Source organism: Gastrolobium bilobum, unplaced genomic scaffold, assembly GCF_033153095.1.
Source record: "Gastrolobium bilobum isolate Gb01-03AN ecotype WA unplaced genomic scaffold, APGP_CSIRO_Gbil_v1 utg13418, whole genome shotgun sequence".
In the NCBI taxonomy this organism is placed as follows: domain Eukaryota; kingdom Viridiplantae; phylum Streptophyta; class Magnoliopsida; order Fabales; family Fabaceae; genus Gastrolobium; species Gastrolobium bilobum.
This window is the reverse complement of record NW_026897420.1, coordinates 95,001-110,463: the sequence shown is the minus strand read 5'-3', so window position 1 is coordinate 110,463 and position 15,463 is coordinate 95,001. Positions and strand designations below refer to the sequence as shown.

The following is a 15,463-nucleotide window of genomic DNA, read 5'->3' as shown; positions in this document are numbered from 1 at the left end:
AAATCAATATCTTATTCATTTATTTTTTGTCGGGAACAAAAGTAGTTATAATTTTGAAAGTTTCTAATTTTTCCAGAGCACTTCAGAGTTCAGTGCAGAGTGTTAAAATAAATTATGAATTAGTTAAATTTTTTAGTACTTTTCATTAGTTATTCAGATTAAAAAATTTCATTAAGAAACCAATTTTTTTTTCATAAAGTATTAATAGTATTGCTCTATAAAATACATTCTATATACTTTAAGATTCTTTTATTAATATATCTTTCGTTAAGATTTATATATCAAGCAAGAATTTGTGCAATTATAAATTTAAAAATAATCTAAATTATAAAATATATATATGTAATTAATTCAAGTAAAATATAAAAATATAAATTAAATGAAAAATGTAAAATTATAAAAATATATATAATCAATCTTAAAATTAAATTCACATTAAAAAATTAAGAATAATATGTGTTATTTTTTTATTATAATAAAACAGATTAACATTGAATTGCTTTTAATACTCGCGCTCCGAATTAATTTCATAACCAGCTCAAAGAATGAAAGCTTACGAGGATAACGGAAAAAGCCAATTCGCCTCAAAGAAGTAATTAGAGTTGAATTAACTCCAAAAAAAAAATAAAAAAAAATTCAAGTTTTCAGAAGGTAACTGTTAGTAAATCTCAAGAGTTATTTCTAGGCAATGTTTCTGAGTTCCTCAAATCAAAGAATATATATATATATATATATCTTGGCTGTGGTGATGTTTTATTGGCAGAGCTTTGGGATGTCTCCTTGGACTTGACATTGCTTGCTTGGAGGAATGGTTTCCGTTTTGTTTTGTTTGACTTGAAGGTAATTCCTTAGAGCCCAACATCTTTTAAGAAAAGGGTGTAGTCCTCATCATCCAACATCAAATTTGGTCTTGCGCATAAAGAATATGTTATCTTGGAATTGGAAGGTTAGAATTTTCCATATTCATAAGAAAGGAAATGAGGTTGCAGATTGGATGGCCTCATTTGCCTACTCCTTTGATTGGTCTTTACAAGAGTTTGCCTCGCCTCCTTCTGGTTGTTGTGAAAAACTTGAAAGGGACTATGTAGGAGTAGTTTGATGTAGGACGTGTTCCTAGTTTTTTTTGTTTTTTTTTTCTGTTTCCTGTATGCTTTTAAAAAAAAAAGACTATATATATCTTTATCTTTTTCTAATGTTCTGTTGATGTATCTTCAAAGATATGATATGCCTCACTCTTGACAATGGGGATTTTACGGTTTGAGGAGAAAGTAAATAGAATATATTATTTTAATCTCACTCTAAAGATAATAGCAGAAAGTTCTCATTGTAATTCATTATTTTACAGCATAAGCAGGGGGAGTAATAAACTATCTACTGCGCACATGATTATGTACTTTTGAATTAAGATGTCAGAAATCTGAGGTGATTAACTTTATAAATTTCTCCTCTTGTTGAGTTGGTTCACAATGTGATCCATAGAGAAATGAAATCGATATCATATTCAAGTAAAATAAATGCTTTTAGAAGTATATATTAGGCCAAATTTGAGGTTAATTTGTTATTTCAAAATAATATGAACAAAGTTAAAGTAAAATAAATTTTTTTTTTTTGAATACAAAATAAAAAATTATTAATGTAACATTCACCTAACTACTTAAATTTTTATGTTGAAATGGTTTTTAATATAATAAGTGATCTAGATAAATATTATATAAATACAAGGTTCGAATTAAAGTCTTCACAATGAAGCAAAACCTTAGTCCAAGAAGGCTGCAAGCTGCAAGATTCCATGACAGCAAACTCTACCATAATAAATACATGCTGCTGTCTTATTTCTTCCACCAAGACTATCTCAGCAAGCACCTTAATATTAAAAGCTTATCTTAGCAAAGCTCCTCAACAATAAAGGCAGCATGACAGCAAGTAACTTCAAGATACTTCATCCCCAAGTATACTTCAGCATTAAGACATCTCTAAGCTGCTCATATCTCCACTATAAATACATGTATCAACACTAAGATACATCATCTTCTCCTACACAATTAAACCTGCTTGAACCATAACTGACTTGAGCGTCAGAGTGTCTTACAGGTACACCCCCGTCGCGTTCCATAGAAGACCCATGGGTTAAAGCTGCTCCAAACTCTAAACTGCAAGATGCTCTGACCCAAAGAGGTTCCAGACCTTTGTGTAGAGGAAGATCACATGATCGACCCAATTGTAAAGATATGGTGTGATCAATAAGTATATGATGCTTTGATCCTAACATATTCTTGACGTAAGGGATATATTAGAGATATAATACAAAAGTATGTGATGCTTTGATCCTAAAAAATTTCTTGACATAAGAGAATATGTTTGAGATATAATATATAAAATTATTATTCACCTAATAATGTGCTCTTCTGCATGGTAATTCTTTTGTAATTTTTACAATTCCGAGTAACAAACGGATTTAAGAAGTAGGAATTGACATAGCTGTTCATTCTTATTGTAGCAGAAGCTTTTCTATATGCATAAAGGAACTTGGGATTGAATTGACGATGGAAATATTAGTGTTCTTAATTTATATATGACCATGGCCTAATGGCATTACCAAAACATGCAGAAAAAGGCTTCACGTGAGAGTTCAGTAAAGACCAAAAGAAAAGCCACGACCTCACTCTCATATATTCAAAACCAAGAAAGAAATCGAAGGAAGGTTCATATTGTACAAAACAAAAAGGAAAAAATGTTGAGAAGCCTTCAATTAGACTCCACTCATAGAAACATCTTAGCTCTGAGACTCTCTTATCTGCTATTTCTCTTTTCTTCAATTCTTAGTTCCCATAGCTACACTACCAGAACCCATATCTTCATTTATGCAGGTTGCTCTCAAGAAAAATACCAACCTAACTCACCCTTTGAAGCCAACCTAAACTCCTTTCTGTCTTCAGTTGTTAGTTCATCTTCTGATGTTTCCTACAATAACTTTGCTTTTGGAAATGGAAGCTCAACACCACCAGAAGGGTCCATATATGGAATATATCAGTGTAGGGGTGATTTGAGGCCAATTGATTGCTCAAAATGTGTTGAAAGTTCTGTTAACCAAATAGGCTTAGTATGTCCCTATGCTCTTGGGGCTTCTTTGCAACTTGAAGGCTGTTATCTAAGATATGAGCATTTTGATTTCATTGGCAAACCTGACACAAGCCTTAGGTACAGGAAGTGTAGTAAAGCTGTGACTAATGATGTTGAGTTTTTCAGGCGTAGAGATGATGTTCTAGCTGATTTGCTAACAGCTAATGGATTTAGAGTTAGTACTTCAGGTTTTGTTGAAGGGTTTGCACTGTGTTTGGGGGATTTAACTGTAGCAGATTGCTCTTCTTGCCTTGCTGAAGTTGTGGGAATGTTGAAGAGCATATGTGGATCAGCAGCAGCAGCTGATGTGTTCTTGGCACAATGTTATGCTCGGTACTGGGAATCTGGCTACTATGGTGAAAAAGGTTTGTTTGATTTCTCATTCTTATTTTCCCTACAATACCCCATTGAAAATTGAAGCGTTTTCTTATCCAAAGGCAACAAATTCTGCCCCTGATTTATTTTCTATTTTAAAGTGTAGCCACTAATTAGTTTATAGCTAATATGATTGCATTAAGTATTCTTCAAGTTGAGCATGGTTAAAGCAAAATTTGAGAATGACTAGACCAATTCAATGCTTAGGGGAGAGGAACATGAAAAGGAAGTTGAATTTACTATGAAATTTGAATAAAGGGAGAACCTTAGTACACAAAGTTTCTTGCTTTGCGAGGATAGAAATGAGGGTCAATTGTACGCGAGAGCACTTTCTGTACGACGGGTGTACAGACCATTGGATGCGACAGGAGATTTTACACTATGCATTCCCGGAAATGCATAGTATAAAGTACTATAATTACTTTTTTTTTCTCGATGTAGAAAAATATCAACTGATGTGACGCACTTCCATTAGTCCGTTGTACCTACGATTATAATACTATAAAATTTTTCATTGTACGCAGCTTTATCCTTGTATTTTTAGAAAAAAAGACTGTTTTTCATACTAGAACCCATAACCTTCCGGTTAGAAGGAGTAACCCTACCTTTGCTCGAAGACTTGCTCTCTTACTATGAAAATTTGAATATGATTCTAATTACTAAAAGAAGCCCATTATGGAGGTGGAAAGGATGCAGCTACAAGTAACCGAGAACCTAACAAATTCTCAAATGCTCAGCAAATAATCTTTTTATGAAGCAAACTGTTCAGGACATACATACTTTTTATGCTTTATGTGTGAAAATGCACATTGTTATTCCTCTATCTTCTTTTACTTTCTATTAGTTTAATTACTTTTGTTTAAATCTCATAACACACTTTTTACTTCATTCTCTATCTCCGCCAATCAGAGTATCAGTTAGCTAGGGAGCCTCAGCATTCTGCCTACACACACACACACACAAGAAGTTTCATGATTTGGAATAAAGTTAAATTGTGTTAAAGATAAGGTAATATGGAATCTAAGGACAATCTTTTAGTCCCGAACACTGAAAAGATTTATATTCTTCCTCCAATTTCCTAAACTAAATTAATGGTCTTGATCATATGAAATTCAAAACTTTCATCATACATGCTTTAGAAACTAAAAAGGTTGCCTTCACTATTTTATAATAAAGTACAAAGGGCTAATTTTATTTTATTTATTTATCATAATTCATACCACACATCAGTGTAGTCACACGTGACTATAGCAGCCTTCCTCAGTATCTTTGCAGATCTTCATGCATAACACAACACATAGTAATACCAAATTACCAATAGTTCTGATCATCGCTTTTCTCCAACTTTGTGTTTTGTGCAGATTCTCCCAGCGAGGATCAAGTGGGAAAATCAGTTGCCATTATTGTGGGAGTACTAGCAGGTCTAGCCATTCTAGTTGTACTTCTCTCAATCTGCCTAAGAGCAATGGTTAATTATTTTCTTAACCTTGCAATGCCTATAATGAAATTAATCCATTGAGAAAATGATGGTGCTGATGATCAATATTTCTGAATTACATGCAGGTTAAGAAGATGTAGGTGGGGGTTTGCACTCAAAGAAGGGGGTTATCACAAATGTAAGTTTAAATTTTATGAAAGTACTGCTTCCACTTTTTGTGCAATTAAATACATTATGTTATTCATAGGTGGATGTTATCTTCTGGTTTATAAAGTGGATTTCTCATATCCATCAACTTCAAAAAGTAAGGACAATCTAGATTTTTCGGACTTTTAACTTGACTATGGAATGCAAAGCTCCTAATTGTTAGAAATGTCAAATTGGGTCAAATCCCAATTGTCAGAAGCAACAAACCATATGCTAAAACTCATATGGTGATATATGCGAGCATTCAAGATTTTCGTGTTGACAAATATACTTGAATAGAAAAATGTTGAATCAGATGACAAACTATAACTAGAAAAGTCTTTGATCGACTGTGTTATCACCATTACAATGGAGATATATAGTGTATTTTGAAAATTATCATGCCTGATTTACAATGGGACTGATTTAGATTAGCTTTCGATTTTTGGTTTGAATTGATTTAGCAATATTTTGGCTTTTTAATCACATAAAAATAAGCAAAGCATAAATTTTTTTAAAATAAAAAATATTGATAGGCTTTTCCCAAACAATTAGGCACCAAATTAGACTTTGTGTTAATTGTCTCGCTCGAGTCCAATTAGATTCAGTTTAGTTAAGGGGCTTTCATATTCTTAATTTGGGCCTCAATCAGTTCTCTAAAAATATGGATATAATTGCTTAAATTTCAATGTGGGTCAAGCAATTTTTTTATAGTTCTGGGCCTCAATAGTTCGCTGACGGTAATCTGGATTCTTGATGTATAACTCAAAGGCATCTTATCTTACTTACCAAAAGAAACACGTGAGGGATAATGGGTCCTTCTAGCTATTTTATTTACCTCATGAAACACCAGATCATAAGCTTACCGATTAAATATACGAACATTTTAAAAGATATTAAGTTGCAAAGTTGGTATATATGTGACTGTATGTTTTTTTTTTTTGAAGCTGTAAGAACTAGTAAACTGAGTTATTTTTCTTCTTCTTTTGAACCCTTATGAAGAACCGGGATTTTAAACCTTTATAGCTAGAAAGTAGAGTCGTAAGAATTTAATTACGACAAAAGTTGGTTTAGTGTAAGTATTGAAAGTCATAAATGATTAAACCAAACATAAGGTGAGTCTTACAAGAGTACTATTGATCAGATTTTTTATTTTTTTTATTTTTTTGTGGAATTAAGATTGCATTTAAATTAACTCAAGTACCATTTTCCCCCTAGAGTTTTATAATTCTCGTTTAACATGAGAATTACAATTTTCCTACACATCCTTCGATTTCTGTGCTGACATGAGTTTTACATATAATTTTTTCTAACACATGGGTCTCACATGCTTTTTATCTCTAGAGATTTCAATTCTCCTTTCAACATGAGAATTATAAAACTCATACAATATATTCATAATTGAGAGATTCAAGAGAAGTCCCTTCTTGATAATCCATTTTGACACGAAGCTAATTGACCTAATGTATTTTTGGATCGAATTTATGTCAAACTTTGAGTTGTTCCAACTCAGTCAATGTCACTTAAGGATCATGATCATTTTACAACGGTGTAAGATTTATTAGTCTTACACCGCATCTCAACCGTTGATTTTTGTGCATCCAACAGTTATAATTTAAGAAGTCATACGAATTAATTAATATTAATTAATTATTAATTATATTACAAATGACAACCGATGATTTTCGTCCATCAACGGTTGAGATGCGATGTAAAACTTGTTAGTCTTATACTGATGTAAAAAGATCCTACCCCGTCACATAATATTTTGAAATTGGCATATTATTTTTCTAATGGTGTAAGAATAAGAAATCTTACATTAAATTTTTGTCATTAATTTGTGTGAATCTAACGGCTCACATATATAATAAATTAGAGCTATTAGATATAAATATGATCAACGATTAAAATTAAAAATGTAACTTACACATGTGTAAAATGATCTCAACCCTTTTAAAATTTATAATTATTTTAACAATTAATGATAAATAATAGAATTTCTTGACTTAAATTAATACTTTATGCATAAAATGTTAATATATTTAATTATTGATATGATTTGTTTCAAAATGTATATAATTTAAAACATGTCTTAAATTTTATTTCTTACCTTTAAAATTTTATGATTTATCTATTAGGGAGAATTATGTTTACAAACTTTTTTTTTTATAAACTACACTATGTATTAGGGGTAGTACATTGTATGTTGGAATATACTACCCATAGTATTATATAGTGTAATTTATAAACAAAAAATTTACTTTTCCCTTATCTATATATAATATTTGAATTTATACATCTTGTCAAAATTTTGAGATAATGAGCCCTTGCTTGGTCATTACTCATTAATTGGGAGTGGGACATGGCCCAAACTAAGTTCAAATATACAAAATCAATCCTATGAATATATGAATGTCAAATTTGGATCAAGTTAGACGAGTCTCATTAACATTCATAATTATAACTTGTTTTAAAAAATACACTTCTAATGATAATATATTCCATAAATAATCGTCATTAATTTTCTTATTTTTGTAACAGTCATACGACTCATACCCGTGCATTTACAGATATGGGATCATCACTCTTGAATGAATAGCTCAAAATAGAGTTCAAGGTCCCACCTGTCTGCACTTTCTCACTCTTGAAAAAATCTTTGTGTCTTACTCTTACCATAGCAGCGTTTATTACAAAATATTTTCAGTACTATTCCTAACACTTTTTGCTTGGTAAATTATTTATTAAAAACTGAAAAAAAATTTCACTTAAATACCACTTATCTGGTCCCCTTCTTTATAATTAACGTCATATAAAATTTTCCTTTTACTATTTTAAATAAGTAATATTTACTACGGTAGAACCGAAAATATAATTTTATGTTACTCGATTATCATATCCAAAATCATGTTATTAAATTTGGTTCGGTTATTGACTTAATGATAATACCGGATTATTGAATCACTGATTAAATTAAATTTATGATAAAATATATATAATAAATAAAATAATTCGATCAATACGTACTAACGTAAGACATTAGCTTAATGGTAAACACAATGTCATCTCCCAACTATGTCACATAACAACCAATTCAACTTCAAAAACCGGTACTGCTTGATGGTACAGTTGAATCGGTCGGTCCAGTTTTGAGCTAGCAAAAGTTTACCTGACTAACACGAAGGATGTTGATTGGCCAAGACATTGTCAAATTTTGCATTATTAATTGGCCAATGATGTTGATCCCTAGCCTAAAGACGAAGCTTCCAATACATTAGAGTTGGACTTGATGGAATTAATTAGACATAATAAGTCAAAGGGGAAATGATTTATCCTTTTAAAAGAAGTAATTTTTGTTCTTTTAGTAATTTATAATGATATATTAAGAATATTACATAATTATAATATCAAAGTTATATTTTTTTTCTCTTTTTTTAGATACTATTTTTTTTTTTTTTGTAAATTTTTTTAGATACTGTTTGTTGACATAAAAAATAAAAAAAATATGATTTTAATATTATAATTATGTATTACCCTTAGTACATAATTGTAAATTGTTAAAAGATCATAAATTATAAGGATAAACTTTTAACCCTAAGTCAAATTCAAATTTTCAACGATCAAATTGTGAGATTTGGAAAGCCCAAGACACGTACGATCCAAATTCCAACCTCATCACGTAGATATCATCTCAAGAAAATGAAACTCTTATTCTATAAAATTAAAATAATTTATTAACATTTAGAATTACAATACATTCTTTAAACCAAGTAAAATAAAGACTAAATATCTTTTTTGGTCCCAGCGAATTTTACGACGCCCGTTTTAGTCCTTAGCAAATAAAAAGGCCCATCGTGGTCCCTAAGAAATTCAAAATGGACCCATTTAGTTGAAATTTTGGTCCTTCACAAATTTAAAAAAGACCCATATTAGTTCCTAAAAGGACTAAAATGAGTCCATTTTGAATTTTTTAGGGACCACGATGGGCCTTTTTATTTGCTAGGAACTAAAACGGGTATCGTGAAATTTGCTAAGGACCAAAAAGAGTATTTACTTTAAAATAAAATAACAATACAATAATTTGTTGGCCGGCCTTACGTACGTACCCATATACATGTTTGTACGGAACAAATAACCTAAAACATAACTTAAAACATAAGAAATTAATTAAGGACACGGGGTACGAATTTCCAATAAGCAAATTCAAAGCCCTGAGGTGAACGGCACACCAGTGTTTGGTAACCATGAGTTACCAGAAATAAAGTTACCAACCGTGAATGGTGTGGCTTGAGATGCACTAGTAAGAACATGGTAACCCTTCCATGTGACCCTTTTTGTAGTAGAAGAACCTGGACCTGTGTTTGCATATTCTGCATAGTATAAAGTATCTAAAGCAAAATTACCATCCCATTCCATCCAACCAGAAGGGTTAATCAAACTATCAAGAAAAGTCTTCATGAACACTGTTCTTGAGTATTTTTTCCAGGGCCTACCAAGATATGATTTTACTGAGCTTGGGTTTAGACCTGAGGAGCCTGTAACCTTAGAATTGTGAATGATGATTCCAGTGTTTTGGTTTGGATCAGTTCTACCTTGTGCAGTAACTGTGATTGTGTTTTGAGGAGGGTTTCTTGCATAAATGTTACAATTTTGGAAAACAACAGCTGCATTACCGAAGATAAAATCAACTGTGCCATAGATGTCACATTCCCTATAAAATTGTCTCTGAGAATGAACATATAGTGTGTCTTGATAACCTTCAAAGCCACATCTGTAAAATACTGAGAGATCTGAGCCTGAACGTAATGCCACTGCTTGGTGATTTGCTGCTCCTGCAGTGTTTCTGAATGTGATGTCTTGAGCAATAAATCCATCACCAGTAACAGCTGAAAAGTAAGAAGAAGAAGAAAAGATTAAAGAATAGTTGCATTGAATATCAATTTCTTTACATTATCCAAATCCAAAGTATTTATAATATTAATATGTAAGGATTAATGTTTCTTGTAGAAGCATGTTATAATTTTATCACACACATGAGATTTATCTCTTTTCTTTTCAGAGGGTCTTATCTATTTCAATACATATGTGGAAAATTAAGTTATTTCATGTTTGCAGGAAAAATATTAAATGTAATATTGTATTCTAAAATAAAGTATACATGTTCAACCCAAGCAAATGTTCCTATATATCCAAATGCATACTTAACAATTTTTCTACTTTTGAAATGTTTTCAACTAATTATACTATTTGATTGAGAAATTCCATCTATAGGTAAGCAACCCCAGATTCCATATTCTATTTTAATCTCCTTTTTATTTTGAAGATTATTTAAATCTAGTTTAAGTACAAGGAAGTCATAAACTATATCAAATTAAGTGGGACATGCTTTGAATTATTGGAACAAAAGGTGATAAGTGCAATCTCTTGCAACCATAAAAGGAATATATAATTTAGAAGGCATATATATTTCTCGCTTTCTGCATATTAATCTCCGCACGTCTCCTTCTTTAGTTTTGAAAGTCAAAGTCCAATCCCTCCTCAGTTCCTACAAAGCTTAATCCTTAACTTGCTTCGTAAGACAAGTTGTGTGTGCTTCTTCAATTAAGAAGACCGCCAAATACAATTCATCCACGGAAATTTATACTCTTAAATCAAATCTGCGGCTATAACTTTTTGGGAACATTATATTTTCTTAATATCAATCGGAATATAGCACAAAAATGTCTCTTTGACTTGTAAAATATTCTGAGTTTCCGTTTTCTTCCCTTTCATGTTTGATAAGTTTTTTTATTGAATTAATTGACTCGCATTTAATTAGATAGACAGATGTAAAAGACATGAATCAAAAATTTTCAATCCACAACATAAGATGTAGAAAATATACCTAGGAAATCCATAAAGAAATAAAATATCCAGAGCATTGTAGCTTAAATCACTAATGTGGAAGGCACATGGTCTCCACCAACACCTCAATCCCTAGCCTCAATCCATTTTTTTTTTTTCCATTTCCAAAAAAAGATAAGAAGCTTTTATTAAATTAAGATATCTTCTAATAATACAATTTTTTTTAATACAAGTCGTTGAAGCAACGTAAAGAGATTTGAAATCAAAATGACATCTATGCATTGTTATTTATTATTATTATTATTATTATTATTATTGTAAATAGCTTCTCTCTATCGTTTTGTTTATTACTATTAAGCTTCTTTTGTCTGAAGTATTCTAATTAATTATTAAAAATATCTTTTGTGGACTATTTGTGTTATGAGCACACAATTATGTTTAGAATCAATGTTTTTTTTTGTTACATATTATAATAGGGTTCGCTTTTTCTGCAGTTACTGCATATAAGTTATCTACAGTAAGTCCAATACAACGTCATTTTAGGGAGGAAATTATAATATTTTTGTAATTTTAATTTATTTCAGGGTTATTATAGTCTTTATAATTATAATTTTTTAATATTTTAATCCCAAAACAAACCTCATTTTGAGAGTAAATGCAGATAATTTATCTACAATAACTGCAGAAATATTTTTCTGATTATAATATGGGGAGAGTTTTACAATTCTTACTACTAAACTAATCATCATTAATCACCATTCATTTTCGTCATTCTATCGATTATAATTTATTGAGAATTAATAATTAATTAATAAGTGTGACCCAATAAATTATAATTGGCGAAAATCAACGACGATTAGTTTAGTAGTAAATACAATTGTCCCCTAAATATCACTAATAACATGTCAATAATAAATTATTAATTTATTATATAATATATTGATCTTGTCAGGTAATAATCAAGTCATCATGGTAAAATACTATAAAAATGATATAAAAACTTTGGTAAGGGAATAACTTTACGATAAAAAATGAAATAAGATTGTATTTGCTTACCAACAGTGGCAGAAGCAAAGGTTGTGGATCCCCCTCCAACACTTTTGCTACCTGTGATAATTGTCTTGCCAATACCATCTCCCACCAACATAATATTCTTTGCTTGTATCTCAACTTGTTCATTGTATATCCCTGCCTTCACATATATTACATACCTTCCACTGCTACTCTTTGGTGCAGCATCTATGGCTGCTTTAACTGTTGTGTACTTGCCAGAGCCATCTTTAGCCACAACTACATTAGCTTTAGAAGCTGCAGAAGATGCTTGAAGAAGTTTCCTGTCACCAGGTTTGACCCATGTTGGAAACTCATCTTTGTAACTTGGTTCTTGGTAAGGAACCTTGTTAAGAGCCAAGGTGTTGCTTAGCAACTTAGTAACATTATTGTTGGACATCAAGGGAAGGACATAGTCTTGGACCCCAAGATCATAGAATCCAGATATGCATGTCTCAAGGTTTGTGAGAGCTGTGCTGAGCCAAGTTTGAGCATCAATTTGGGTGCACTTGGTGTTAGGGTCTATGGTTTTGTTGAGCTTTTGGATAGTGTACTCATAGAGCTCAAGGCAATCAACCCATGCAGCTCTTTCATGAGCGTTTCTGCACTTAGGGCCTAGTGAATGAGTGTTTTCTTGGCCTTTTTGTGCTCTATCTATGGCGAGTTGGAGGGAAACTTTGAAGAAATCAGACTTGTTTTCTATGGGTTTGTTGAAAGCATTATTGCTCAAATAGTACTCACATGGCTGAGGGTAAGGGGTTTGGCTACACCATGATTTGATGGCACTCAATGAGTAACCAGAAACAATGGAGGAAAATAGAAATGGAACAATTAGAAGTGTTATGAACAAGTTAAATGATGCCATATAGTGAGGAGCCTATGGCTTGATGAAAATGATTTTGGGGTTCAAGTATTGAATGGTGAAGATAAACTTTAGAGAAAGGCTCTTGAGGTTTTGGTTGAGTATATGGGTGGGATTCATGTACTAAATTTGATGCCTTTATATAGAGGGAGAGAAATGGTGGTTTGTTGGACAATTAAGCATGTAAACTATGGGAATGCTCACCATATCTTACTTTTCCAGTTCAGTTTTGAATTTGATCTAAATTTCCATGCACGTTTGTTCATTCATTTGTGTATGAGCAGCAACTTTTGAAATTTATTAATATGTAACATTTAAGTTGGTACCAAAAAATTAATAAAGGATAATTTGTGTCTTTGACCTTACCAATCTGCTGACTTGGCCTCATGATGATTATCCAATAGAACGCGTTATGGTATATTTATATTTATTGTTTATTCAATGTCTGCATACATATTTGTAACTTATATATGTTACTTTCAATAATAATCTTCCTGGTTGAGGTTTAGTTTCCATGTGGGTAATATTATTATTACAAGAGGAACAAAGTTGCCAATAGTTTGCTAATTGTTCTGGCCTCAGGTGGAGGCAAACTGTTTTTGATTTGTACTTTGTCAACGAGAATTGTCCTGCGGGTATTAGCATGGTACATGCCATTTTAATATTTTATATACCATTAGTTAATTATCTTAATTTGTAAGTTTAATATCATATTATGATTGCTCTACGTGGGAAGATGAATGAGTATACAATAAAGAATGAACTAGCTAGAAGTCTTGCCTCTCAATAACAACCATTGATTCTAGCGATAAAAAGTTATTTCAGTAATTCGAGATCTCGAATTTAAACCTAAGAATGGATAACTGGATGTGAAAAAAGTAGCGTGTGAACAAAATACTTTATGCATATCGTTATTCAACAAAAGCGCACAAGGAGAATGGTCATAGCCTTAATGTATTCGTGGCAGCTATAGCTAAGGTATTCTTATAATCTACAACTGCAAATATTACAAAACGTTTTTCAAACTCCTGGTTACTTTTTTTCATTCTCAGAGTTCTGGGATCCAGAAGCTTATTCAAATCAAATGCCAACAAACTACTAATTACATGATACTGGTCAGGTATCAGCAACCCGGTTGACAATATGTATCAAGCAGAAAAGTATCTACAAATTAATTCAATTATATATATATTCTTATTCTTATACTCAAGATGATAAGTATCTACAAAGTAATTCAATTATATGTATATTCTTGTACTCAAGATGATAAGTGTATATATATATATATATATATATATAGGCAGGATCATCTTACACCGGTGTAAGAATAATAAGTCTTACACCAAATCTTAACCATTGATTTTCTGTATCTAACGATTAAGATTTATTAGGTCTCACTTATTAATTAATTTTTAATTCCCAATAAATCTCAACCGTTAGATGCACGGAAATCAACGGTTAAAATTTGGTGTAAGATTTATTATTCTTACACCGGTGTAAGTTGAGCATATATATATATATATATATATATATATATATATATATATATATATATATTGAGGGATGATCTTTTGACTCCAGTATAAGATTAACAAGTCTTATTCTCTATCTCAACTATTGATTTTCATTAATCTAACGTTGTAATTTATTGAGTTATATTTATTAATTAATTGTTAATTTCAAATAAATTATAATAGTTAGATGAGCAAAAATCAACAATTAAGATTGGGAGTAAGACTTATTAATTTTACACTTTCATTCTTGATCGTTGATTTTATTTATATCTAACAGTTTTGATTTTGTGTAAGACTATTTGATGCAAATCAATGGTCATGATTTGATGTAAAGACTATTTGAGGCAAGTAGAATTAACAGTTAATAATAGAGGCTTTTTCACCCTTTTATCCCTCATTAATTATTAATAACCATTTTGTCTCTCATTAATTATTTAATAACCATTTTGCCCCTCATTACAAACTATCTACCTATCTGCCCATCTTTAATCGATTAAATGGTCAAATGAAGATTTAATCGATTAAATCTTCAACTTAATCGATTAAATCTTTCTCTTTATCATAAGAACAACCTTATGTATCGGAGATTTAATCGATTAAATAGGGATATTTAATCGACTAAATCTCCAAGTCAACAATTTTTGCCTATTTTGACCATTTAATCGATTAAATTTTTGGCTTAATCGATTAAAGAGGAACAGATTGGTAGATAGTTTGCAATCAGAGGCAAAATAATTATTAAATAATTAATGAGGGGTAAAAGGGTCAAATAGCCTAATAATAGATGTAGAATTCTTATTCTTTATAGTTTATACTTTGTAAGTTGATCTCTTCATTTTGAAAAGAACGTCATGAGCTGCAATCGGCTTAAGTTTAGACCAGCAAAGGTTGTATACATGTATCCATCTTGAGTTTACAGAATCAATAGAAAACATCAAGTCGTAATTAATCCACACTGATAGGTAATATAAGAACTTAATTATACATAATCATTTGGTGATGTTGGAAATTCATTGACGCTTTTGGCCTCGTCTTTAGCTTGTTATAACATTGTTTGCTAAAATACATATAAGATTA

The 15,463-nt window shown here is 31.0% G+C and overlaps 2 protein-coding genes across 2 annotated transcripts; one reads left to right on the top strand and one right to left on the bottom strand.

Annotated features, from left to right (window-relative positions):
• Nucleotides 1-2,731: 2,731 nt before the first annotated feature.
• LOC133306778 (plasmodesmata-located protein 8-like) lies at nucleotides 2,732-5,073 on the top strand. The gene is made up of 3 exons (XM_061507157.1): nucleotides 2,732-3,485; nucleotides 4,857-4,963; nucleotides 5,059-5,073. Exons 1-3 carry the CDS (start codon nucleotides 2,732-2,734, stop codon nucleotides 5,071-5,073), a joined length of 876 nt encoding a protein of 291 aa, XP_061363141.1.
• A 4,246-nt stretch (nucleotides 5,074-9,319) lies between these two features.
• LOC133306773 (pectinesterase 2-like) lies at nucleotides 9,320-12,875 on the bottom strand. Its single transcript, XM_061507153.1, has 2 exons — nucleotides 12,017-12,875; nucleotides 9,320-10,002 (listed from the first exon to the last, which is right to left on the bottom strand). Exons 1-2 carry the CDS (start codon nucleotides 12,873-12,875, stop codon nucleotides 9,320-9,322), a joined length of 1,542 nt encoding a protein of 513 aa, XP_061363137.1.
• Between the last annotated feature and the right edge of the window lie 2,588 nt (nucleotides 12,876-15,463).

Excerpts from the sequence above, each read along its gene's own strand:
- LOC133306778 (XM_061507157.1), top strand. The coding sequence starts at position 2,732 with ATGTTGAGAAGCCTTCAATTAGACTCCACTCATAGAAACATCTTAGCT. Across the intron at positions 3,486-4,856 it reads TGGCTACTATGGTGAAAAAG|ATTCTCCCAGCGAGGATCAA; the intron begins GTTTGTTTGATT and ends TGTTTTGTGCAG.
- LOC133306773 (XM_061507153.1), bottom strand. The coding sequence starts at position 12,875 with ATGGCATCATTTAACTTGTTCATAACACTTCTAATTGTTCCATTTCTA. Across the intron at positions 10,003-12,016 it reads CTTTGCTTCTGCCACTGTTG|CTGTTACTGGTGATGGATTT; the intron begins GTAAGCAAATAC and ends CTTACTTTTCAG.